Source organism: Haemaphysalis longicornis, unplaced genomic scaffold (assembly GCF_048455015.1).
Source record: "Haemaphysalis longicornis isolate Haplotype H1 unplaced genomic scaffold, Haemaphysalis longicornis Haplotype H1 scaffold_2, whole genome shotgun sequence".
In the NCBI taxonomy this organism is placed as follows: Eukaryota; Metazoa; Arthropoda; class Arachnida; order Ixodida; family Ixodidae; genus Haemaphysalis; species Haemaphysalis longicornis.
Window position 1 is genome coordinate 229,301,853 of NW_027526295.1, and position 27,436 is coordinate 229,329,288.

The following is a 27,436-nucleotide window of genomic DNA, read 5'->3' on the forward strand; positions in this document are numbered from 1 at the left end:
TAACTGACCAGATTTACGTCCTGAGGTCTTCGCCGCGCGTTTTTGCTTGGGCACTATTGTCCCATAAAAGCACTCGCCATTACTTTGTTAAGTACGGCTCGCCGAAGAGAGTTCCGGCGTGTGCCCCGTTATCTTCGCTTGGTGCTAATGGAGTCTGAAAAGAAGATTGCAACTTATAACGCTTCGCATTTCTTGACGCACTCGTTCTGAATGCCTCTCAGTGTTAAGATTATGGTTTCCTTTAAGCCTTTAAGAGTCGTGCCTAAAAACCCAGGTCGCGGACAGAACTCTTGGTAAACTCTGGCGTGGTGTTCCTGCTCCGTTGCCAGTAGCCGGAAACAAACTAGACAGCAAAATGACACGCGAAGATTGCCTGGAATGTATAATAAGAGTAACTAGCGTTTGGTTCTGCGCTAGTTTGTTCATCATAAATCCGTGAGACAACGCTTAAACAAAGACAGTGTTTTCTTTTAGTCTTCGTTTAAGCGTTGTTTCACTGTCCAACAAGACACGTGGAGTATTCGTCAGTGTTGTAAATTGTTCTCGGGTAATCTTGAAGCACAAGTTGCCAATTGGTTCGCTTTTGGGTTTGAGTAGTTGTTCATGGGGATATCAAAGACGTGGTAAGACGCGTAGGGAAAATAGCACCAGTTGAAGAGTTGCCTATGCACACAAACGACCATGCCTTTTGACACACCCTTAAATAAAGAACGGTGTTTTCTGCAACTGTGCGTATAGCCTTGTACTTTCTTCCTAACCATACTAGAAAAAACGGACTCGGAGCTTATTGATAACACCTCGTAGGACGCCACACACCAGTACAGCGCTTGTTTCTCGAATTATAGAAGTTTTCTCTAAATCAAATGAGTTGTCCTATACGGGGTGCGTGTTGTAAAAGGTGGTAGCGCTTTTGAAGGGAAATTATGGGAAAATACGCTGGGTTCAAAATTAATCCGGAGCCCTCCACTACGGCGCGCCTCATCGCCTTCGCTGCGTAGGCGCGTTAAACCCCCACAATCAATCAATTAAAATACGCTGGGTATTGCTTACGAAAACGACACAGAAAAAACATACACTTTGACGTGAGTACTGCGCACTGACAATTGATTTTATTCGAAAAAAAGAAATCAGCGCATCTAAGGAAAACAACGTACAGAACGTGCGCAACTTTGTGGCTTACACTGAGTAATACACGAGATACGTTTGGCTTGCAATCGCTTTTACATTGGACCATCAGGCCGTCGTATTAACGACAGATTCCGGGAACATACTTATGCCTGCCAGCAAGTCAGCACAGTAGAGAATCTTGCCCCCCACTGCGCCAGATGTAAGTGTGATGTTGCCTGCGAGGAAAATACTATTTTGTTCGGCGCGAAATATAAAAGGCCCTGTGAGATTTTTGAAGCATTTACCATGGCGCCAGGGCATGAGGGGAAGTGTTTGATTGCGCTTCTATAACACTCACACAGCTTAATAATTTCTCAGTGAATAAAGCATCGTTTGCATTCGTACAAGCGCTGGGAGCACTATAAAACACGAAATCTTTCGAATAACACAAACTTGTATTTTGTCTTCATGGCTCCTTAAAGTAGGTAACGCCAGCTATTTATTTCTTCTCGCATTTCAATTGGCTGGCAAGTTCAAACCAGGCTTGATGTTGCCTGAGTTTGTCTCGCCCTGCTTAGGGACGCAAAGATAAAATTTTTGTCGCATGTACCTTTCCTAAGCGACCCACGTTTTAGAAATGGTAATCTTTCTTGGGCTATTTAAACGCAAAAATTTCTATCTGTCTGTCTGTCTGTCTGTCTGTCTGTCTCTGTCTGTCTCTGCCTGTCTCTGTCTGCCTCTGTGTGTCTCTGTCTGTCTGGCTGGCTGGCTTTCTGTGTGTCCCTAGATTTAGCCGCCCAACCACGCGTGACACTAGCCCTCCAGGGAGCCGAACTGTAACGAAAGGTTACAATTGATAACGCGCGAGCAGTGGAGAGCGCTAAAATTGAATTGACTGGAGCAAACCTACACCGTCTTTATCTCGGAAGGAGCTAGACGGAAGGGGAAGAGCGTGACAGTATGGGCGGAAAAGAGAAGACATGCAATCAGCGTGGCAGCGGCGGCACATGGCTATCGTCTTTCTACGACATTCGCAGGCAAGTAAGCGGACACGCGGCCAATTTTTCAAACGGGCGGATATGCTGCGCTGTATTGTTACCTTAACGGGAGGAATTTCTCTCGCGTGAAAAACACCGCATCAGATGCCAAAACAAATTTTAGTTTACAAAACGCTCCTATTTCCGCCTTCACCTGTGATGTGAAGTTATCGGCTCTACTTCCTGAGCATAGGAATCCAGAGTCGTATCGGCGATGCGTTTTTGTGTGTGTGTGTGTGTGTGTGTGTTGCGCCGTATTAAAACGAACTTGGTGGGTTTTTGGACGTCAAAAAATCCAAGTTTAACTTTGTTACACACTGAAGCTGCACCCGTGCTAGGAGACGCGACGTAGTGACGGGTTCCGGATTTATTTCGAGCACCTGGGGGCCGCGTATACACCGAAAACTCGACACACGGGCGTTTTCGGTTTAGTCGCACCCGTGTCCTTGAGCTTAGCCTTTATTCACTGAGAAACCGCGACAAGTGTTGTATTCGACGACATGGATTGGGCTTGTAAACAGTCAAACCAAAATAATCTTTCAGTAACACTCCCTTACCATAGTGTTTAACCAAAATCAACAAACAAATGAAACTTTTTACTGATGCAGCTGAGTCCTCTATCAAACATCACAATGCACTTCGTTCAATTGTTAGGCCAGTCGAACTTTGAAATGTGTAATTTCCAATTGATTTAGTATGTTGGAGACACATGGCAATAGCTTCCGGAGGGAATAGCTAATTTGGTCTTTTGCCGCGAAAACACCTAAAAATTGTGGAAAATGCTTACCTTCTTTTACATTAGCGTCCAGCAATATTGGATTTCCTCCGTAGCTTGTTATTTTACCTTGCTCGTCGAACGTTAGTTCCAGTTTACCAAGAAACTTTCCGAACCAATATTCCTGCACTACGACCGCCTGGCTCCCACCGGTTCTGTTCACAACATAGGGGTACGGACCATCGGGTTTATTTTCTTTTGGGTGGTCATTTCCTAAAAGTGAAAAGAAGTAGTAATTCAGGAAACATGAAAGAAAATTGTGAATTTTTTTCAGGTTCTTACCTGTATAAAGAAATGTATTTGTATGTCCGCCAACCAAGACGTCTATTTCGGTAACTTTATCCACAATATTGATTTCTCGTGAGAACCCACTGTGCGTGATGGCAATAATTATGTTCACTTTCTGCTGTTTCAGTTTCACTAGTTCCTTATTAAAGCTCTCAATTTCGTCGTAGAATTCTACATCTGGTCCTGGAAAAATTAAGAAATAAAATAATTTTCGAATAACGCATATGAAACCAGAATTTTACGAAGATTGCCGAACGTAAACAAACGCATGCAACCAGGATTACTTAAAAACCTTTTCTTGAATGTGACACCAGCAAAACATGTTATTACTGCCTAATGTTAAATTGGTGTAAAGGTAAAATATAACCCTCCTGAACACCTTCTAATATGAGGTTTAGCTTGTTCTAGTGCGAGCAATGGACGCAGAGCCCTCTTCTCAAGACTTCACTAGAGATGTTTTCACCGTTTTCAATCTTATGTTCCTCCCTGATGACCAACACAAAGAAGCAAAAAGGAACTTTGGCAGCGTTTCTGATCACCTGTGTTTTACGAAGGTTGCAAATCATGACAATGAAGAACAATTTCAGCTTTAAACGGCAAGGGTTACTGACCTGGACTGGAGATATACTTAGTGGAAGGAATGACTGCTCCAAGAATACCTATTTTCCTGCCTCTTATTTCCGTCACTACAGACTTGACAAGATTGTATTCCTTCAAGTAGGAGTCGTTTGAAAAATCCGTGTTGGTTCCCACAACTGTGACATGGGACTCCTTCATTTTTCTTAGAAAAGGAGCAAGGTTCTTTGGTCCATCATCAAATTCGTGATTTCCTAGACACTGGAAGTAACGACAAATAGGTTAATGTCACCCCTCTAGGATCGAAAATTTTATATCGGATTTGCTGATAATCCATGCAGACCCCCATACTAAAAGAGGTAGTTTAACATCCTTTTAAATGAACATTAAGAAACATCCGATGGTATATAGGCGAGGTATCGAAAACTAAACGCTACCTAGGAACACCAGAGCATATTACATCAAATTCAGTGTGAGAAATTAAGGGCCATTTGTATCTATTGATTGTTTAACTGCACCGTAGCTGTTAACACGAAAAGCTGGTTAACAAAATTCATCTTCTCTCAAGAAAAAAACTCACGTACTCTCTTTAATATTAAAATTAAACATAAAATTTGTATAATGGTGAATCAACTGATTACGGATTTCTGCTCTTTATTTCTCAACTATACTTAAAAGCAAGAATAAGCACAAAATTATTAGCAAGATAATGCCCGTCCCAATAGCATGAACTCACCACATAGTTGTAACCCATCGAAGACATTACTTCAGATATGACTTCCTGTTTTAGGAGGGTGTAATATGGCGTCCCTTGGAAAAAGTCTCCAGCGTTTATGAATAGTGCATCAGGATCATTCTCTCTAATTTCGTTTACCTGCGATGAAAACAACATGGTTTATAAGCACGTGCAGTTAATATTTTGTTTAATACCTAAACTTTTCGTTTCATATTTAAGTGGACTGTGGAAGAAAACTCAGAAATCTTTGTTTTCGCACGAAGGCTTGGAAACGATTGCGTCGACAGACTAAGTAAATACTAAGTAGCTCCCTATCTTCTCTGGTTCTGTGCAGTAAAAAGATCTGCAGAAATTCAGAGAATTCTCTACTAATGCGTAGCATTCTTATGCCGCTTGTCTTGAGTGTGATTTACTTACAGCTGCATATGGCTTTAAGTAGCGGAAGACGTTGGTTTGTTTTATTCCTTTTAAGTTTTCTTTTTTTTCGTTTCGCAAATGCTATAAATTTATACCATTATAGCGGTGAAGTGCCTTAGTACAGATATGGTCCGTTTTCGCTATATTATCATTCATAATTCCAACTTTCTTTCGCGGACTCTTTTTGTTTATTCTTCGGTTTTGCGGGGAGATGTATAAGATTTATATTTTTGATTTTGTCACGTTATTTCTGTGAAAATTGGATTATTTATATTTGTGTTATTTTTTGGTTTTACGAAATTCTGTCGCTTCAAATGTAATCATTTACGCTATTATAACGATTACAGGTGTTACTTCCGCCAAATCTGCATTTATGTATAAATTCAGGGCGTTACACGGTTCGCCATTTCAGCAATTTTTTATCCGTATTTTGACATTTGTTTCTGGACTTTTTTACAGCAAAGCTTTACTACTGTCGTCTGGCGGTTTGGCGGAGGATGCGGAAGTTAACGTTTCGGCCGGAGGCACACCCCCAGCGACACACCCCTCGAAGCGCATCGCGTGATTCGCTGGGCCTGCTTTCGGCGCTGCTCACAAGGCCTCGATTTAGTCGCTCTGCTCATGTGAGCGGCAGCCTCCGCCGCTGTAGTGGCCGATCAGCTGATCGGCAGCCGACGACCCCCGCAGCCTCCCATGCATGTGCCACTGGGTCGTCTCGGGGTACGTGACTAGTCTCGTGCCCGGCGAAGGGGAACGCCGCGTTCGCCGTGAATGAACGCCGCGTTCTTCGCGTTCGCGCCGCTGAATGCCGCGTTCGGCCGGCGTCCTTCTGTGAGCGTTGCACGTGACCGAACGGCTTTAAGTCGTGGTCGGCAATACAGCTATATCAAAGGTTAACCAGGAAATACCAAGACTCAACCAGACTAAGCGACACTTTGGATTTGCATATAGAAGGTAAGCTGAGCTAAGCCGCAGCCAGTTTTTGTTTATTCTTCGGTTTTGGAGGGAGATGTATAAGATCTCATGTGTTTGATTTTGTCGTATCATTTTTGTGAAATTTTTATTTTTTTATATTTTTCTTATTTTTTGGTTCTTTGACAATTCTGTCCGACCAATTATCTCCATTTACGCTATTATAACGATTAAAGGTGTTACTTCCACCAAATCCGCATTTTTGTGGAAATACAGGGCGTTACACGGTCCTCCCTGTGTGGGTACTGGGCAAAGAATGCTACGCATTAAAACCGACAATGACCTGCCATGGGGACTCAGTGGCTAAGACGTTGCTATGATGAGACTTAGAACGTTGGTACTGTCCTGAGCCCGGTTTTCATATGGAGGCGGAAAGCTAAAACGCCGATGTGTTGAGATCACGCGCCCCTAAAGATCCCTAGCTTGTGGTAATTATTACGCCGGAGCCCTTCACTCCGGCAGGCTTCATCGCCCGGCGTAGCTCCGGCGCTCAAAACCCTTTAAGTAAAGAAGCCAGCAAGGTATTCCATGCCCCAAAGGAAACGAAACGACAAATGAAATGACAATAAGAAATAAAGTTGATTTACTAACCGCTGTTTTCTAGTAGTCCGATGGACATCCTCAATTACAATTTACTTTAAAGTAACTATGAAAACAAATAGAGCTTTGTTTAGTTTAAAAGCACTAGCCTTTGGTAACTACCTCAGCTCCGCCGCAACCACAGAAGAAGTTTTTAATCTAAAAACATGGATCTCTGTCGAAACGGAAACTAAGGGTAACGCGAGGCTTCCCAAAATCAAGTTCAACACGCAACGAACGAACCCAGAAGTGAGCGGACCCACATCACATCACTTTAATCACATTACCACATAAGATGTTTTTTGTCGGGACGGTTTACTGCACTGCGATGGTACTCACTAGTGCTTTACTGATACGGGCAATAAATAGCTTTTCCTAAAGTTCAACCTTCGTCATCGTTAGACAGAGGAGTGAATCTTCAGTCTTACCACGTCCATGCACCCCTTTCCAACCGTTGGTGCAATCGGATAGACGTCGGCTTCACAACACGAGGGACCCAGGGTGGGTTCCGACCACGACAAGCAATTTATTAAGTGCAGAGCACATTAAGGCCGCGCTTTGTCGTCGTATCTCGCTCGCTGGACCAAAGTAGAGCCACACGGCGTTCCGTTGTCGCGGCGTAACCCAGAGGCTTCGAAAGACAAGCGGTTTATGTAGTCACGTGAAGCGCTGGCGCTTGTCAGACCTCTCCCCTTTGTAGCGCAAAGAAAACTGTAGGTACATTTGAGGCGAGATATACGTAATTAGACGGCAGCGCCCGCGTTCATTTAGTTAGGAACTCCCTTTGGGTTGGTTTCTGCGATAGTAAGCGAAAAAAACGTGGCTTTGGGCAACGCCGGCACGTGCGGGAGGAAAAGCAAACGCAAAGACAACAGAACTCCCGCTGGCGCCGTTTCAGGCTGGGGGTGCGTGAGCACTGCGAAGGTGGGAAATTTGAACTGCATTGGGTGGTAGCAGTGAGCGGATAACGGCGCTACTGCCCATTATGGCGAATGACTACTCCGCACTTCCGACAGCTTTCACGTTAAGTGGAACGGCTTTAATTTTTTCTTCGCTTCAACCACGCGCATCATCATCGTCCCATGAAATTGGCTTTCCTTCAGTGCGTTTTCGTGGACTACAGACGATATCAGTGAGAGGCTGAAAGCTTCGGTTTGAAACATAGTTATCAGTGTGTTAACTGCACGTTAGCATTCAAGTGATACTATACATAGAAAGGAACCCACTATCCACTCGCTCAGTCAAGTTTCTTGGAGGTGACATTGGTCGACGGTCGCCAATCGCACGAACACGATGCCATGGCCTTATAGAGCAATCAAGGGAAGTGGGTGGGCAGCCTCCGCTGCTTTATATGTGACAGAAGAATATGTTGTTGAGCAAGTTAGTACTCCGCTATGAAGCACATTACAGCTTATCATGCGGGCCTTCTATGTTTTCGTGGACGTTCGCACCGTATTTGGCTTCATAAGTGCTTCATATGTTTTATTTGAAATCTCTACGATTAAGGCCAAAGCCTTAGCCATCTCATCACACGCGAAACTGCGCGTAGCTGTCGTCTACATCGGTCACAAAACGAATTGTACCAAAATGGCCGTCGCTGTAAAGGGAAAACAAAGTGCGTTCGCACGGGATTTCAACATGGGTCGCCAGGGTAGCTTTTGCCCTAACCACAGCTCTAACGCGATACCCTGCAGGACTGGCGCAAGAATTAGCCTGATGCGGGCGCCGTGGAAGGTGCACGTGGCGCCACGGGCGTAGGCCGAGTACACGCGGAGGAGAGCCCTGAATGTGGGGGAAGCTGCAGTGTAAAGTGCGGCCAGTCTGCCCGTCGGCGCATTGCTCTAAGCATGGTTGTTACCCCACGTTTCAGCATACAAGTGTTTTGTTTCCCCACAATGACACGCGCACGAAGGAAATTTCGGAAGCCTTCTTGATAAAAAAGAATCCTGACACGTGCATTAGCTCGCCCTCGGTGTCACTGCTGGGTATTCAAGTTGCTTATCTCAACAGTACTTGACCTTCAGTGTTGTGGAGAGTGTGTCTGCCGCGTGGTCTACACTCTTAGGCAAAAAGGACTAAAAGTTCGTCCTTTCGGGGACTAACGGCCTCTGCCACAATCATTAGTCCCTTTGGGGTCTAACTGCGAGAGGACGAACGGTTAGTCCCCCACCCGGATTGTCCGTTCCGATACTCCCCAAGGACGAACTGCGTAGAGTGCAGAAAAAAGAAAGAAACGCCAGCACCGGCAGGGATCGAACCCCCGACGCCCGCAATTCTACACAAGGAACCCGACGCGCGATCCGCTAGACCACGCCGCCGGATGGTTCCTGCGGCAGATAATATTCAAGTGTACAGTGTGTAGGTCTGTGCATAACGCAACAGATCCATTGCAACTGGTGCCCGAATTTCTATATTTCTATCTGTGCAAGCGAACGTGACCGCGTTTTGCGCGTTGCGCTTAGCGGTTTGCTAGGTTTAGGGACTATTGCTCAGTTCGATTCGAAGTAGAGCCTCACAACCATAGTTTTTTTCGTAAATAACAATCAACTCGTCGTCGCCTAGTTGAGATAGGTAGCTGGGCGATCGGACGACTCATTTGTTTCCGCACAAATTAGCGCAAGCTAAGTGCTTTCTTAGTGTTCGATACATATGTTAAGTGCTCTATGTAACGTATGTGAAAGGTGTCGTCTGTGTGAGTGTCAGAATAAGGAAACATGCCATTTTTTCCTGCATCGGCGAAAGCGAATTTCGTGTTGCTTAGCCTGAATTCTCCAAATTCGCGTCGCTAGACGATTGCGACCGCGAAATGCAAGCGGGTTTTACAGCAGTTGCAGCATTGTCATAGCTTTGGTGCCCAAGGCAATTATGTACCGAGTGTAAAAGATAACTTCGAGACGCTTACCTGTAGCGAGCATTTTTGTTTTGCAGTTGTCATCAGCAATATGCGTTTTTTCTAGTCTGTTAAACATATACATATTCATTACGCTCAGGAATCTACTTTTTCTACTGTCACTAATTTTTGAGTTACTGTTAAGGCGCTTGAAAGCTTTCATTGGCCGTTATTATCTCGCACGAATCGAATGCAACACAGCGTATCAACATAACCTCGCCGAGAAGCGTATGACAATCGCGCTTCGCCGCTCCTTGCCATTACCCGCCGCTCTACTAACCCTAGGCGATTTTCTTATAACTAAAATCAATATTTTCTTCCGTGGCACCATCTAAAGCACCCAGTGACTGCAATGCCTTGCGTTTTGGAAATATAAAACTGTTCGCAGACATATTCGCGAAAGGGCAACGACGACGCCATTAGGGGATTAACGACGCAGCAAAGAGACTAACTGCATGCGTTTCGTCTTCCCGTTACTCCTTATAGATCGGCGGGGACGAACAGTTAGTCCGAATTTATGCACACGGCCCGTACTCTGCCGCAGATACTCCCTTTGAAGATGAACGGTCGCCCGCGAAGACTAACGGCTGTATTTTAGTCCCTATTTTAGTCCTTTTTGCCTAAGAGTGTACGTCACGGCTGTGGTTAGTGCGCAGGCTCAACTCTTTATGTTTTCCTTCTTTTCAATAAAACTTCAGTTGTTTGTAACGTTCGTGTTGTGTACACCTCTCTCGTCCTGTTTAGTTTGCGCTGGTTAATCATCATGAATGTATACCAACTAGCCGGGTTTTCGACCTTGTTGCTATACTTATAGGCGGCAGCTGCGCTGTGCGTGGCCTCGACAGCAGGCACCGGGCAACCAGATGGCGCAGCGCTTAGTTTTGGCCACCTCTCTCGCGGCCCATAAACTCGAGCTCATGGCTGCACGTAATGCCGATGGTGGTACACCCTACCGATGCGTAATCAAAGAAACTCAGGGTGAACGCTCCCCTACGACCAGCAGTGAGCCTTGCTAGTTGCCCGAACGGCGCGAGCTACACCGACCAGGTTCCGCTTCTCCGTCACAAGCCACTTCGGAACTTCTTTCGGCGACCCGCTGCCAGGACCAACGTCGTTTGCTGTAGAGCTACTTTGAATGACGACACTTAATGTGCTGAGTGGGATACCGGGCTTTAGATGTTGCATTGCTGCTTTCATGAACACGAAATGCGTATTTAGGTTAAATATGAACAATGAAAAATTCGACGGCAATGGGCATTTACTAACAAGGCAATTGGCACTATTATTTTCGTGGTGAGTATGTAAACACTTGGGAATGCTCCCGCTGCTACTACATGCGCTGCTACGGGGTAATACAGCATCAGAAAATGTCTGTAACGCATGGTTCAAACAGACAGAGAGAGAATAAACATCTTTAATTTATAGCCTAATGGTGCAGGATGGTGAGAGCACCGGGGGTCGTACGTACTGGTCGTACGTAGGACGGGGATTAAGTATGAGAGATGGGGATTGCTGGCACTCCCAGACAAGATGGTACAGGGTGCCTGGCTGAGGGCAAAAGTGGCAGGTACTATAATATTGGGGGAGGTAAACAGGTTACGCGACAGACTGATTACGTGACACATGAGTGTTGACTGAGAAAGAGGAGGAGCGAACTTTATTTGCGCAGAAATTACTTTATTTCTGAACCCTTGGTGATGGGGCGTCTTCCAAGTCCAGAATACCATGGGCGGTTGCTGCCTGGCGGGCCCTTTCAACTAGCCGATGCTGATTGTCGGGCCAGGGCTGGCTAGCATGCCTTCCCACTGCTCATGGTTGGGGGGGAGGGGGGTGAAGGAAGGAGTATAGGAGCACGCTCAGATCAAGTTGTAGAGGGTGCAGTACTTGCAGGTGATGGAGTTGTAGGGACGGTGGATGGCGTGGGGGGAGTGCCGCGTGGCATCTGTTGGTTAGTAGGCGGCTTTAGGTGGTGGCTTCTTCCTTAGCGTGTCGTTGGGCTGGAGCAGAGTGCGGCGACTAAGGCGATAGTTTTGGGGATACATTTGTATGTTTGAGGCATAGGACGGTATTCTTCTGACGGTGACGGCGGAGTGCTAGAGTCGATCGCCCAGTAGATATGCGCGCAGGGCAGCAGCATGAGCCACCTCATTGCGGATTGCGGCGATGGAGATATAAGTGCGGTGTTCCAGTGGGAAGCAATGGCGGGGGTTGCAGGTGTCAGGAAGTTGGTAGCTGAGGCGCCGAACACGACTGCATAATTACGGTGAAATTTATCTTAGTCGGTGGTATAGCTTGATTCGCGCATACAAAAACACATAGATTTTAGCAACAACAACGTTAAGAGCATATATTACTACAGACACACCCATCCCCAAAAATTACAAAAAGGTGCTCTCAGCCCCTCTGGTCCTTCATGCCACCAGCTGATAAATGCCCTGTGCAAAAATAGCGCAATAAAAAAAGTGCACCTAAGTATTTTTATATTATTTAGTAGTGCAAGAAGGTTATAAGGAACATTGTGAAGAAAAATGCACTCACTTTCGTTACAATTCGAGCCACTCCGCCGACGCATTTTTTCCCTTTTTTGTCCTTATCAAAACACGTCCCTCCAAATTTGTTGCTTTCTTCCAAATGAGCGTGAACGTCGTTAGTGTGGATAATTGTAAGCTTGAAATCGCTATTGCCGGCGGCCCAGCAAATTAAGGAGCAAAAAAGTGAGAGCCACATTCCTGCATGTGCGAAAAGTTTCTGGCTTTTTCGATGGCAGTTCATTCTCCGAGTCCGAAGTCTTCTGCTTCTTGCAGTTGCCTAGAACTTTGGAAAAAAAAACAAAGACTATAGGAAAATACAAAAGCTCGTAAATAAATTTTAGGCTATAGACGCCCAATTACCCGTGAAATATACAACACAATTTATTTATGTTCAACATATCATGAAAATATATAATTGCAGACAAGATTATTCAATTATTCAATGTTACTATTCAGTCTCCACGTTCGTAATATCACCTTGGCCGATTAGGTTCTCGTATCAACATTTACCTTCCAATTATTCGTACATTAAGAAAAAATCAAAGTCGCCACCTATGGAACGTTAGGGGCCCTTAAAAATTCTGCTTACAACGTGGCCATAATGAGAAACAACAAATCTGTTTTATTGAGCGATTTGGTGTTCTACAGCAGCCCTACAGCTTGTCTGGCTTCAGAGAAATAAACATTTTCAGCCAAAATATTTATTCTACCGCTAAATCGTGCGTTTCATAGCGTCAGCGATGATATATTCAGCAAAAAGAGCTAAAACAAATGTTAGTATGTTGAGGCGGCTGCGAGCGCGAAAAATGTATTGCGTGGCCTTGTTAACTGTCGGCCTTCGTATATATGGCAGGACGATACCTCTCAAGCACCCCTGTCCGCCCTTATACTCAGCTTTTGATCGGTATTGCACCCGGCTTACTTTTGTTACGATTTTTAGTAATCGTTCGTAAAATATTTGGTATGTTGAACAAACAGGGTCATGTTTGTATTGATGTCGCTTATGCCATTTGGCCAGAGTCTTGTCAGACAAGTACAACGCGTACACCGGCTGTGCGCTTCGTCCGTGCGCGCCGTACACACATGTACTTTTATGTTTACGTGTTCATTCGTAACTTCCATTGTTCACCCCACCATTTTTGCTGCTATAAAAAGAATATGCACTAAATGTGACCGCAAATATCTCGTTCTGAAAGCTTATAATCCATGTTTATTTGTGTGTGATTTTGTCGACGCCAGCGGTTCGCGACGAGCTGTCCATAATACGTCATAACTTCAGTGCGGAAAAGTTGCTACGGTGTTGCTATTCTTTGTTTTCGTCATTATACAGTGTATTTGAGTGAATTTTGCGTTAAAAGTGATAGCGTTATTCTAAAGAGCAATATTCAAATGAACCAATCTTGCATTTTGTATTCATGTCCCATTTAAGAAGCACTTGTACCAAACTTCTGTGGCTTTTAGGGCGCAGCCCTCTGTCAGCCGTTACGCGGGATTCGCAGCGGAAGTATCCGCCTAACCAAATGACCGAACGCAACAGAGTCGGCTGAAAGAAAAAGGAGAGGGGTGTCGGCGAAGGGTGAGGAGGAGGGCGGCACGTGCGACTAGGGTACTCTCTCTGACTCCCCAAAGAGGGTTCACCAGGGCGTGCGGAGGTTGCTGGCGCGTGTCCAGGGTTGCGCACACATCATGGTGGCCCTGCGGGTGTTCCACGAGATGGCGTCCTCCGTAGTCATCTATGCTCTGCCTCTGGTGCAACTCAAGCCGCACCGGTGGGAGGAGGTGGAGGTGGATCAGCGCCGGGCTATCCGCCTTTGCGGGGGCCTTCCTAGCACATCTCCGGTGGCGACGACGTACACAGAGGCAGGCTCCTGGCCTATCCAGATGCGGGCCCTGCAGGTGGGGCTCCACCACATCCACCGCCTTCAGGGTACATCGGACGGCACGGCACTCCTCCAGCGCTACCGCAGCCGGCCCAACTCTTGGATGGGCATGCTGCTCAGTACCTACGAGAGCGATATCGCGTTGCCGCAGCGGCCCCGTATGGAGCCATCACCCCCGGGTACGGGGCAGGCTATACGAATCGCCGCCACATTGCCGGGGGTCCGTAGCAAAAGGTCAACTCCACCCCAGGTCATCTACCAAGAGGTGGCCGCCGTGCTGCAGGACGACGCTGCCGGACTTCTGCACGTATACACGGTTGGCTACGTGCAACAGTCGACGGGCAGAGCCGGAGCCACCTGCACGGCCCTGGAACTTGGCACCAGCCAGGTGTGCAGCCTGCCCTTCGCGGCCTCATCTACCCACACAGAGCTGGCTGGACTCCACTTGGCCGCGGACCTTCTTCTACAGCAGGGGACCCAGGTCCGAGGAGCCATCACCCTGACTGACTCACGGTCTGCCCTCCTCCGTCTTCTGCGAGCTGCCGACCAGCCAGGCAGCTCCAGCGGCTACGTAGAGCTCCCGCTGGCGGCCAAGCTTCATGCGGTGGAGGCGCAGGGGTGTCCACTGCGACTTCACTGGCTGCCATCGCACGCGGACATCATGGACAACGAGATAGCCCTGTCAAAGGGTGCTGCACGCCAGGCATGAGTCCCAGCCTCCTGAGACGTGATGCAATTCGATGCTGCAAGGACTATCCTGGCCCGGTAGTGGAGGCCCTGCATCCAGATCCCCGAGTGGTCAGTGGTCGAATCCCACGGGCCCTGCCTGGACGCATCAGCAGAGACGCCCAGTCGCTTCTGCTTCGCCTGCGGCTTAATTGCTGCGACATGGGAGCCCGCCTACACCACCAGGGCCACCGGGCATCCCAACCTGCGCCGACTGCCCAGAGCCCGAGACGCTCGAGCACTTACTGTGCTCTTGCCACCAGCATGACACCGCGAGGGAGGAACTCCGAGCTCCAGCAACCCGGTGCACCAAGTCACAAGCTGGAAGACTTCCTGTTCCTAACGGGTCCAGACGCCTTCCGACAGGAGGTCTTCCAGCACCTCCTCAACTTCCTGGTTTTGAAGTGACTAGTGCATCGTTTGTAGCCGTCGAGCCTTGAACGAGACGAACGCTACAAAGACTGCCCCCCCACTCACCTCCTTCTTCCCTCTCTTTCTGTTTTCCTATCTTTTTAACCCTTCCCCCCCCCCCCGTTCCCTTTCCTGGACTGGGTTGTATGAGGGTAAACTCCCCGTTGAGTTCAACATCCCCAGTTCTTTTCTCTTCCCTGCTTTCTTAATAAATCACCGCCTCCACCGCTTTCACTCTGGTTGCATTCGTCACAGCCAAAGAGCGCCGTCCCCGTCGAACACCTACCCAGACGTTTTCGTTAGCCGCTAATACAAACCACTCGACATTTCGGCGGGAGCTTCAAACATAATTTACAACAACACCCTCGGTGGCGGCGGTGACGCGCTGCGAGATAACAGCAGTGGCCGCCGTGCGTTCGCAGATCACGCCATCACTTCCTGAGACGCAGCACATATGCGCCGTGGCCGAGAAGACTGCAGCTCGCGCTGCGCCCAAATTTCGCCTTACGGACTATATTAATCGTCAGTGCATTTTTTCGTCTTGCTTTTAAGGGGTCTCAGTTGGCCCACAAACTATATTGCACGAATTAAGACGTGCCACCGAATGCCGATAACACTTTAGAGTGCCATTAATGTCTTAAGCTTCGATTTCAGCTGTTTAAAAACCCGAAAGCTGGCGTGGTGTCTTTAGGGCCCAGTGCAAGTCACATTCTTTTTTTGTACCTAGCAATACGCCAAACTTGCCGATCGTTTTAGAGGCGTCCAAGGCCACATTTCACGACTACTCATGACACACTTTTCCCGAACTCCATCTGCAAGGGGGGGACGGGCGCAGTGGCCGTAATGGTGCCAAATGTGACAAAACTATCGCAGTGTACCAGAAGAATTACAGTTAATGTTCAGAACTTCTACAAATGGGAAGGTGAAAGTGTAGTTATACCCTCTGTTCGTCTGCTGTTGAACTTCCTGTCCAACTGTTGGCCGCGCCCCTCACCACCTGACCAGCTCCCTGGACAGCACCCTCCGCAGGTCGTTCCTCTACCTTGCTATCGCCAGGAGCCGCCTGTTCGGCACCGTGGGTAGCTTCGCCCCTCTTGGCAGCTCGTATACTGCCCGTGCGGCGGCGGCCAACCCTCCTCCAGCGCTGCTGTTTCCATTTCCCGATGGAAGCTGCTCGGCTACCCCTCCTATTTTCCTCACCTCACAATAGCAGATCAACAATCCAACCAAAATTTCTCCTTCACATGTCTTAGAAACAACTAAGCAACACCCATAATTTTACAGCGATTCTGTCTTGCGCTAGTTTGTTACCGATATTGCGCGCTTGTATCATGGCGTGTCCACAAAGAATCCCACGCGCTTTCTCCAGGGATATAGTGTAAACGCTCTGTTGCTCTTGGGAAAAACATACAGAAGCTAGCGTATAAAATGCCTCTATCTTTACGTCGAGCAGCCTTTACTTGTCATACTTAGTTCAAGGTGAAGTTCTAAACGTTACAGAATGCATCACCGTCTACGGAGGAAGTATGGTTGCAGACAATTCAGTACCCTTCACTGTGTGACGTATGAAAGCGAAGCTGGGTGCAGTCGAAGGAGTGCATGCAACAAAACACATTTGTTTGTAATTTGCAATTGTCCATACCTCCTAGGTAATTACTTCAGCGAAACTTGGAAGGACTCGAATATTACTCCGGGCTCACCCAAAAGAGACTGTCATGTCCTTGCGCACTTTCGTGAGTACCATGGGGATACACAAGAGCATGTAGACGCCCTCACACCCTTTACCGCCTTCCCCATACCTGACAAGACTTTGAGTCCCCCCTTCTAAGTAAACAATTTTAATAATATTTCTAGGCGAGAGACATGGGGGGGGGGGGCAGTTTCCCTTCCCTATCGTAGGCACCTGCTTGTCTGCACCAATCCAAACCGCTCGACCATGGAGGAAAGCAGTAAGGTCTCATCGGGCTGTGAGACGTCCACGTTGAAATCTTCCACCAGCACAACAGGCAAGCCATCCTCCGACCCTCGGGTTGTAAGTGGCCCGGCGCCGCGACCGCTGTCGGCACGCATCAGCATGGACGCCCGCATGCGGCTCGACTGCTGCAATGTTGCGGAGCGCGGAGTGTTCGGAAGCAGAGACGCTGGAGCACCAATTCTGCATCTGCCCCCACCACGCGGGGCCTAGAGCAAAGTTCCAGCGAGCGCTCCAGTGTCAGGGCCCTCCCAGCGCCGGCATGAAGGACGGCCCTTCTGTTCCCGAAAAGGCACGGGGCAACCCAACAGAAAGTCTTCGCCCATCTGCTCCATTACCTGGAGACGACCGGCCTAACGCAGCGGTGCTGTATCCCCGACTGCAGTGATTGACTGAAGTGCCCGGACTGACAGCCATATCTCGTATTCGCTATTCTCTCTCTCTCTCTCTCTCTCTCTCTCTCTCTCTCTCTCTCTCTCTCTCTCTCTCTCTCTCTCTCTCTCTCTCTCTCTCTCTCTCTCTCTTTCTCTCATTTATCCTTTCACTCCCATTTTCGGGGGGAGTGAACTCTAAACGGAAATATTCCGGATAGGGAGTAAACGGCTTGTCCTCTAGCGCACTCCATATACGGAGTTTATACTGCCCATTACTCCGCTAACGAGAGGAGTATTTTATGGCATTTAGCGGGGTAGTTTATGCCATTCAGAGCACCCCTGGAGGAGGGAATGTTTAAGCATCCGGCGTAGCATTTCATGTCTCCCATAGCTCCGCCAATAATAAGAGTGTAAATTGAACTGTACTGACGAGTGCAGTAGCCAGACTTGCAAACAACAAAACAGACATTTATAGGGGTCCGTCCACTTAACCACACAACAAAATATTAACGTTCAGAAATACATTATGTGATACTAAAGCATATACATGGAACACAAACACATTCGATAATAGCGACTAAGACACATCGAGAAATAAATCGCATCAAACTCAAATGAAATACCAATCAGTGGAACACACATGAACAAGGTAGAAAATATAAGCGGCCTCCAGCCACGCGGTGGCCCCGTGGGTGGTTCCACTGAGCCCAAGGACGCTGGTTCGAACCTCGCCACAGCAGGCGTTTTTATGACGAACGTGAAAAACAAAAAGTCTCGTGTGCCGATATTTTCACCACGTAAAATACCGCCAGACGGTAGGAATTCCTCCATTACGCCGCACCTGATAGTCATACAAGCTTGGGCTCGTTGAAACCCCTCGTTGAAGATATTTTACATGTAACTCCAAAAGAAGCCCACCTCATCTGCACCCATTCTACTCACTCAATGGCGCGAATTCCAAATAAAATGACTAGACGTTGTAAAGCGGAAGTTAGGTGTATTTTCTCTTTAAACGCTGGGGTTTATTTAAACCAGAAAACAAATGGGAAATCATCACGATATTTGGCGAGTATCATTATTAACAAGTTTGCAACATAGTTTATAAGAATGCTTTGACTAGGCACCTCAGAAAATACAACTACGGAAAGCCACGCCACCCACATACGACGTCTCTAATAGAAAAAAAAAAAACGAGGACTCACGAAAAGGAAAAAAAATAATACCAGAATATTCAGACATGAGGAAAATGTAAAAAATCCCGAAGCCAAAGACAAGCAAGAAATTTACCTATGAGAATGTAAACATGATGGCGACATTGGAATGCGCATAGGAACCTACGTAGAGTGCACGTTTTCGGTACCAGTCGACTTTCTTTCTGTGCATATATCCCCTTACTTTCCCCTAAACAGCAGGGGCGCGCGGCAGTGACTCGGTGTGCATGGTACGACGTTCGCGAACGTTCCCAGAAAACGATGGGGCCATTTTCCCCAGGTTTTCTGGCACTGGAAAGTCAAGGAGATTTTAGGCTAAGGAAACAAATAAAAATAAATGAACATGTATAGCCACTTTCCACAATAATGTGCTTTTTACAAAAAAAAAAAAACAGGTAATCTGAACATTGCAAACGATGGGGTTATTGCACAAAAGACCACGTTTTCTTTGACCGACTCTTTTATAGTTTAAAGCAAAGCGCAGCTCCTGGAAAATATTCATTTATCAAGAATGAAGACATTAGGTTGGTCGCTTTTAGCAAATTATTGCAGCTAGACATAAACACGTTCACCTTCACACCACCACCACCGCGTCACAGTCCGCGCGGGTTGCATTTTGAAATAAAAATTGAAACTCCAGCCCTTAACAAAAATCACAGTATTAGCTGATTATATCGAGTATGCACCTACTGAAGTACGAAATACTGGCCAGGAAGCCTCCTTACCGTTTTCGACATCCACCTTGCCTTGTAGGAAGATTGGTAAACAGCGCAACACTTTCGTGCGTTGCATGAGTCTTAGGCGGGTAGCGGATCCGATTGCCACTGTTCGTGCTTCCGCCCGCACACACCGTCACGTACACCAACGTGAAGCGAACGAGCGCACCACACAATCCGTCGGGAATAGTCGTCTTGGTTGACCTTGCGGATACATTGCTTTCTTCTATGCCTTTTAAGACGCAATGTCGTCACTTTTTGGAAAACGCACGCGACAGGCCACGTTTTCTATATCGGAGATCGGTGTCTCGCTGCACGTCCACCGGGAACAGCGGCCATCTTGACTACTGCCCCCTCATTTGTGTCGAGATCTCGCGACAGGCTCGTCGTTTAACTGCGCTCATAGACGGAGCTTTTTCCGGTATGAATCTCCTCAGGCGCAGTTTTCTTGGAGGTTAGTGCTTAACTCCGTCCTCGGTTAGAGCAATGGTATGTTTTCGCTTCGTATTTGCCGTCACTTGGCTGACGGAGTGTTTAGGCGTATAGTGCTTTATATACTCCGCAACTTTGCACTGCTGAAGGATTTACTGGAACATACACCCACTGAAACTCCCCATCCGGCTTGTTTTCATTTACTGGGTGGGGTGTATGCAGATTAGCTCCCTGTTGAGCTCAAAAATTATCCCCAGTGAACTTTCTATCCTTTTACAATCCTCAAACCACACAACCAACATCAACCTGGCTGTGCCTGCACACCCCTCCCCCCTATTCCTACCCACAACCATGCACGCATACCCGGCAAGCCGTGATGAGCGCGAGCTCAGACACCGGGAAAAGTGTCGCTGCGGAAGCCCTTCAAACTGGGAGGAAAAACAACGGCGAAAACATCTCACCAGGAGGCCTTCATGAAGAAAAAACAAAACACTAGCCCCTTAGTGCGAAAAATGTTCGGACTGCGCCGATTCATCTGCGGACGCTATCTACCCTATTGGTTGTTGTGCTGAAGGTGATATGTTTTTCATGAACTGTTGTTGTGATCCACAGGGATCTGTCGGTGTAATAGTGGTTGTAGTAGTATGTGTACTAGCGAACTGTGGAGAACGGTTGTCAGTGGTTCGATGTAGTTGTGAAATCATACAGCCTGTAGTGAGCATGGTTTCCTGCTTGAGAAATATTATTTGTAGGTTTTCGATCTCCATCTTTGGAACCATTGTTATTTTCTGCCGACCCGTGTAGTTAGCTACAGTGGGTCTTTGTATCGGTTATTATTATTAAAGTCTCTTTTCAGCACACAAAACATGGAAACCGAGGAATATATAACTTCACTGTAAAAACGGCTGTAACTTGTTACCGTAATTGTCACGCGAATAACTACGTGGGTATTTACTTAAAATTAATTCGAAGGAAGTTACGTGTATGAGTATTTAGTCGGCCAGTATAGATACAGCACCATGCAAATCAATATAGTGGAAGCTCGTTTATTCATTAGAAATTCAATAATTTGAATTTATCGATAATTCGAATTGCACTATATGGGCCGGCCTAGTTTTCATAGAAGTCTGTGTATAAAAAAAACCTGTCAATTTAAACCCGACTAGGTTGCGCTACGGATAATTCGAACTCCGCGCCAACGCACTGTCTCCTTGGCGCCTAGCAGACTACCAGAGAAACGCAGCCTGTACCTAGAAGGCAAAACAGGTTAAACGTAGAGAAGGCAAAACAAGGCAAAACGTAGAAGGCAAAACAGGTTAAAATCTAAATCCCACATGGCGGAAGTTTCGCAAAAGGCCATCTTTGCGAGCAGGGTTGATGAGGACGAAATTACAGTGGTGTGTGTGTGGTGCGCTGACACATGAGGGCGTCATTTCACAGGTCCGAAGAGCAGAACCTCTGTTTAAAAATGACGACACGGAGGAGGAGGACGAAGCATAAAGCGGCCGTCCGCTCAGGAGTCATGGCCCGATGACATGCCTCCCGTGTCTCTAAGTTTTCAAGAAATCGAAGATGACTCTTTCCTCTGCACTCGTTTGTTAGAGCAAGAAGTGTCGACTGTCGTCTTTAGGCAGAAAAGGCAGGCTGCAATCACTGGGTCTTCTAAGCATCACAGTGTCGACATGCCTTACGGCTTCCTAATCGCAGGGCTCCTCTTGTTATTTTTCACTTTAATTAATTCAAACTATCATTATATCGAACTCAGATGGCGTTCCCCGGTGGTACGAATTAAAGAGCTTTGAGTGCACTTTCCAAACGCAGCATCACCGGTGTTTCATCTTCACAGTAGTGGAATGGCTCTAAATTTGTTTTCTCGGACAGCTAGGTTTGATTTGTTACAGCTGTTTTTGCATACTTTAATTAAGCTGATGGTAATTTAGTGGGAGAATTTGCAAATGCTCCTGGTAAATTTGCTCGTGATCGAACGCTGCATTCTTGCTTTTCCAAGTCGATGAGAGAATTGGCATATGGCACTGTTAGACCTAAATAACACAGCCATCACCTTCTCCGTCACGGCACCGTCACGTCAAAAACCCGCGACGGAGTAGCGTTCAAAGTGAAGCTACACGTGAGCTTTCCGTCAGAGTACAGGGCTGTTTGCCTAGTGATCCGTTTTGCCTAGAATTGAGCGTGCTTTATGTGAAAAGTAATAAAAATGTCTTGACATATATGATTCAAGGTGAATAGATTGCTGAAATACAAAAATGAATTACAATTTGGTTGAATGCTGAATTATCTTCTTAATTTTATATTCGTTACGACATGCCGCGCTCAGGCGTGCTCACCTCTGGTGATTGGCAACGTATGCAAATTGCGCGCCTAGAGCATGTGATAGCTGGCTGCCTCCTACAGGCTACAGGTGTGATGACAAGCCATAACATCCATGCTACGTCTTTTGTCTTTTCTGAGCACGCTTCTGTTGATGTTCGTGTTGAGAAAGCGCAATTCTTTGCGTAAAAGGAAGGCTCCGTCGAGGAGCATGTCGATGCGGAAGATAGGCCGGCATCGAAAGTCCGGCCACTTGGCACTTCTAATCCCACTGCTAAGACAATCTGACCTGGAATACTTTTTAGAGAAAGTACTGTGGTAAAGGCGAACTTAGATATCCAATACTGAAATACGATGCCTGTTGCAGCTACATGAGGATGAGAGCTGCAACCTTCGGCAAGCTGACGTCATTGGTCCCTCGCGCAATACAGAAACGAAACACAAACATGATGTAGGGCATCTCTGCGACAACGCGGCTGGAAATCACGCTCAAGTAAATTGAAATATTAGTGTTCGCACGTGCTACACGTACAGTGATAGGCAGCCTAAGATGAAACAAAAAAAATTACGCCCACCTCCCCTCGCGGGAACCCTGGTGTGATGCGACGCTGAGGGGGGTTCAAGCGCAAGCGGAGAGCAACCATCGACCGAAAGGCCGCCGGCGAGCGGCACACCGATTATATGCGCAGCGCGCCCGATGGAAAGGAGATTGCGAAAAGGGAGAGTACTGCACATGCGCAGCACCGCGCGCAGCGCCGCCCACCGGCGGAGTGAGAGCGCGCTGGGCCGCACACCCGCAGATGTTGAGAGAGAGTGTTCGCTCTCACCTGGGCACGCACCGGTGCCAGTGCGTCTGCCGCAGCTATGACGCAACACAATCCAACACAATCCACTTTAATCTAATCCAATCCAAATCCAATCCAATCCAAGCCAAGCCAATCCAATCCAATCCAATCCAATGCCCCTCGCGAGAGAGTGTTCGCTATCGGAGAGGAGAGGGGGTGAGCGGAGAAGAGTGCGGACGCCGATGACGACGGACGCACGAAGGAAGGACAGGGCCACCGACAAGAGATGCTCTCAGCGTCGCATCTAATAACAGCAGACGACAGATAGTGGCGGTGCGCCCCAGCCGCGAGACCGGAAAGCTGCGTCGATATAAAAAATGCGTCTTCGAGACTGCACTTTCGCTGCTGCCGTGCGGGTCGGCCTGGGTCGTTTGCTTCGGAATGGATCCTTCTGCTAGCCAATGCGCGTTTCAACCCATTTTGCTTATCTGGGAATGACGTTTAGTTACGCGCGGCATTGCGGCTGCTTCGTAGCAAAAGTTCTTGTGGTATGAAAAATGGTGGCATTCGATGTTTGCCTTACCTTGATTGATTGATTGTGGGGTTTAACGCGCCGACGCTACGCAGGCGATGAGGCGCGCCGTAGTGGAGGGCTCCGGATTAATTTTGAACACCTGGGGATCTTTATCGTGCGCCAAAATCTCGTACACACGGGCGTTTTTGCTTTTCGCCTCCATCAGAAAAGCGGCCGCCGCGGCCGGGAATCGAACCCGCGACCTCGTGCTCAGCAGCGCAACGCCTTAGCCACTGAGCCACCGCGGCGGGTATGTTTGCCTTACCTTAAGCCAAAATATGAAGTTGGGAAAGGTAATTTGTAAAGACAATATTTCACAGGGGCCCTATTTCACCACACTTCCAGTATTGACCAAAGTAATTGACCAACATCACTGAATTTATTGTAAAATGGTCGATCTTAGCGAATTTCTTAAATCTCAATGTTGCAGGAGGTCAAGACACGCCAAAATAATTTTATTTAAATATTTATTTATTTATTCACAATACCCGTAAAGGGCCCCGTGAGGGAGTATTACAATTAGGGTGCACACGTGTTGTATCAGGGCAATAAAAGCAAGGGTAAAAAAATAAAACAAAAAGCCGTTCTGCCGTCAACCTAAAATAATGTGACGTGGGACCATTCGTCTCGATCAAAGGAAGCATTATTATTGCTTGACTTATACTTGAGCTAATATTGTTTGCAGCTACTTCATTTGATTTATTTCACAACTACGGATATGGTTTTTGCAGATTCCTTGCTAGCGGTGACAGCCACCGCAGCTTGTATGCTTTTCAAGTTGGGAGATCGACTGTTAGCCAAATAATATCCGATATATCCCTGACAATGTGGAACAATCTGAAAGATGAATACGTCAAATGCCCCCGCACAGAATGTGATTTAGGTCTGTTGCAAGACATTTTCTGCAACGTTGGAATATTCCAAACTGCACCAGTAAATAATATTGAACAATGCTCGCTACTTTTTGCGTACACTCCTAATGTGCATTGAGTTCGTGCTTGCAACAGTTTTTAGATGCGACGCATCTCTTTAACTCGCCTTGTCCCTCCGTCGTCTTCCGTCGTCCGTAGTCCGCATCCCTCCCCCATTCTCCTCACCGCGCGAGCTGCACGCTAACGCCACTCTCACCGCAGCGCCATCTGCGTGTTAGCGCTCACTCCCGTCGCCGTGCCAGCTGTGCATGCGCTTGCGCTGCTCTCTCTCATTCCCCTCACCGTTAACGCGCGGTACATATAAACGCGGTAACTGCGCCGCTTCGCTCAGTCGTTCCGCCGCTCCGATGACATCCGATGACCACCGATGATTTGAATGGAGACTAACAGGCCTGCTGTCGCGATGGTCGGCGCAACCGTACGTAATATAATGGAAACAACAACAAATTGACACGCTAAATGGAAACAACATAACGGAAATGCTACAGAAACCCCACGATGCGTCGCATCTACCCATGGTTCCCCTCGCGGGAAGATGGTGTATTTTATTACTGTTTTCTACGCTACTATTTTATTACAGTTTTCTACGCTAATATTCAGAACCTGAATGCGTATTCGGGTTCTGAATATTAACAAATTTCTATTTTTGGGGAGCATGGATAGAAAACATGTTACAATCGAGGCTCCCACAAACTCTTTTGTCGCTTTTGAAACTCTTTTAAAACTCTTTCCAAACGAGTTTTCACGCCTTCCACTATCCATTCTTTTATACTGTTGCGCATTGTATAAAATTATGTATGCGATTGCCGCCATTTCATTTTCTACATTACGCGTGCATTTTGTGGTTGCCTTTTGTGCTCTTTTGCAAGCAGGAGAATTCTGACTTTTCACTCATTTGACATTTTCGCGTAACGTACTTTCCAAATCTTGCGACAGCCTCCAGCAGGAGACGAGCAGCTATTTCAAAACACAATAATAAAACAGTTCACTGCAGCTCATTCGCTTAAGCTAGGCAGGAATGAAAGTCAAAATGGGCTCACTTTTCACATTGGTTAAAAACTCACTTTGGGCTCAATTAGCTTCCTTCCATACTGCACTATCCATCTCTTTTTCTTTCACCTTTCATCCTAGAAATGGTTACAAAAATTTAGTGTTTGGCTTCAGTGCAATGTGCATATTTTCGTGGTTGCTGTTACTAATTGTTTCTGTGATCATACCACAAATGGTTAAAAATAATTGCTGTTTGGCTTCATTGCAATGTGCATATTTTTGTTGTTTCTGTTCCTAATTGCTGCTGGAATTTCCTTGCTCATTTTACACGTGTTTTTGTTTAATGCTGGTTTATTATAAGTACAACAGTAAGTACACGTTGTTTTCTGTAACCAAGATTACTTTATTTTTATAACAAAATAAAAAAATAACTTTTGCAATGCACTGGTTTCATAATTGTGCTGTGTTTCATGCTATACAAGATTATGCACACCACCACATAACGATGACCATGGTTGATGGCGAAGCTTGCTCGTGACGGATTCTTTGGTTGTCGTCGTTGGTTGTCGTCTAACACACTTGACCTAATTTTAACTACTACACCTGATCTCATCTCTGCTGTTACTTGCTGTCCAGGAATTAGTGATCAATTGCTGCTCAATTTTCACATTAAAAATACCGCTTCAGCGCGCTCCAAAAAATGTAAAACCATCCGTGACTATAACAGAGCCAACTTCGACACGCTCAATAATGAACTTCACGAGTTTACAGATGTATTCTTGAGTACATTTGACAACTCTGTAGAAGTTAACTCGAACAGGTTTGAAGCTAAAGCTCAGGAACTCATGAATAAATACATACCAAAGGAGTCATCACCACGCATGCTCAAGCACCATGGTACAACGCCCATATCAAGTGTCTTTCGAATAAGAAAAAACGTTTGTATCGCATCGCCAGACGCTCACCTTCTAACTCGCGTTGGGATGCGTACAAGATTGCTTCAAATGATTACATTTTGGCTATAAAAAACGCTAGACAAAATTTTTTATCTAATGTGCTTCCGTCAATGCTTTCTCCAGACTTAAAAAAAGTTTGGCATACCATAAACCCTCCGTCCAATGACACCATCACCTTAAACGACACATCTGATGAACCAGTTCTCAGCAATCTTTGCGCTATGCTTCTCAACAAAACATTCGTAAAAAACTTTCCCGCGGCGTCTACCGTTGCGAAGCCTCCAACCCAAGCACTCACTTGCGCAACTATGCCTCCAGTACAAATTGATATTTCCGGTATCTCTAAACTTATCAATGACCCAAATAATTAATTCCTCATCTCCCGGCTTTGATGGCCTTAGCACAAAACGTTTGAAAAACACCGGTGTTTATTGTTCTATCATATTAACAAAAATATTTCAGCAATCATTGGACACGGGTACGCTTCCTAAGAAATGGAAAATAGGAAAGGTGATTCCAGTTTATAAGTCCGGCAATAAAAATATTCCACGTAATTATCACCCCATTTCTCTAACCAGTAACTGCTGCAAAATACTATAACACGTCATCTACAGTAATTTGGTTAATTATCTGGAATCCCACTCATTTTTCGCTGCAGCCAATAACGGTTTTCGCAAGACATACTCCTGTGAAACCCAACTAATTTATTTTACTCACAAATTAAATCAAATTTTAGATGGGTCTTCGCAGGCTGACTGCATATTTTTAGATTTTTCAAAGGCATTCGATAAGGTTTCACACGGGCTACTGCTTCATAAACTAAATCAATTAAACATTGACAGAAGTTTGTTGACGTGGATTGAATATTTTTTGGCTGACCGTTCTCAGTTTGTTGTCGCTAATCAATCTTGCTCTCCATTCAGCTCTGTTTATTCAGGTGTACCGCAGTGATTTGTCCTTGGGCCCCTCTTGTTTCTTATTTATATTAATGACTTGCCTTCTTTGTTGAAATTTAATGTCCTTTTATTTGCTGATGACTGTGTTATTTTCCGTGAAATAACCTCTGATAACGACACTGCCATTCTGCAGTCTTATTTGAACTCTGTTGTTAATTGGTCGAAAACTTGGCTAATGGAACTTAACACCAACAAATGCAAGACAATGCGTGTTTCTCGTACTAAGACCAACCCATCACAATATTCTCTTAACAATGTCCAATTAGTATCAGTTGCTTCCTACAA

At 46.4% G+C, this 27,436-nt stretch overlaps 1 protein-coding gene and 1 pseudogene across 1 annotated transcript in view; one reads left to right on the top strand and one right to left on the bottom strand.

Moving 5' to 3' along the window:
• Positions 1–4,649, bottom strand: part of LOC144168543 (protein 5NUC-like) — a 29,009-nt gene extending 24,360 nt beyond the window's left edge. The window contains exons 1-4 of the mRNA XM_077697503.1: positions 4,520–4,649; positions 3,819–4,044; positions 3,202–3,390; positions 2,932–3,132 (exon numbers count right to left, since the gene is read on the bottom strand). Coding sequence (XP_077553629.1) covers positions 2,932–3,132; positions 3,202–3,390; positions 3,819–4,044; positions 4,520–4,546 — 643 coding nt within the window. The 5' untranslated portion in view covers positions 4,547–4,649. The remainder of the gene's footprint in view (positions 1–2,931; positions 3,133–3,201; positions 3,391–3,818; positions 4,045–4,519) is intronic.
• Positions 4,650–22,112: 17,463 nt separating this feature from the next.
• On the top strand, positions 22,113–24,258 carry LOC144168544 (uncharacterized; annotated as a pseudogene).
• The last annotated feature ends 3,178 nt before the right edge of the window (positions 24,259–27,436 follow it).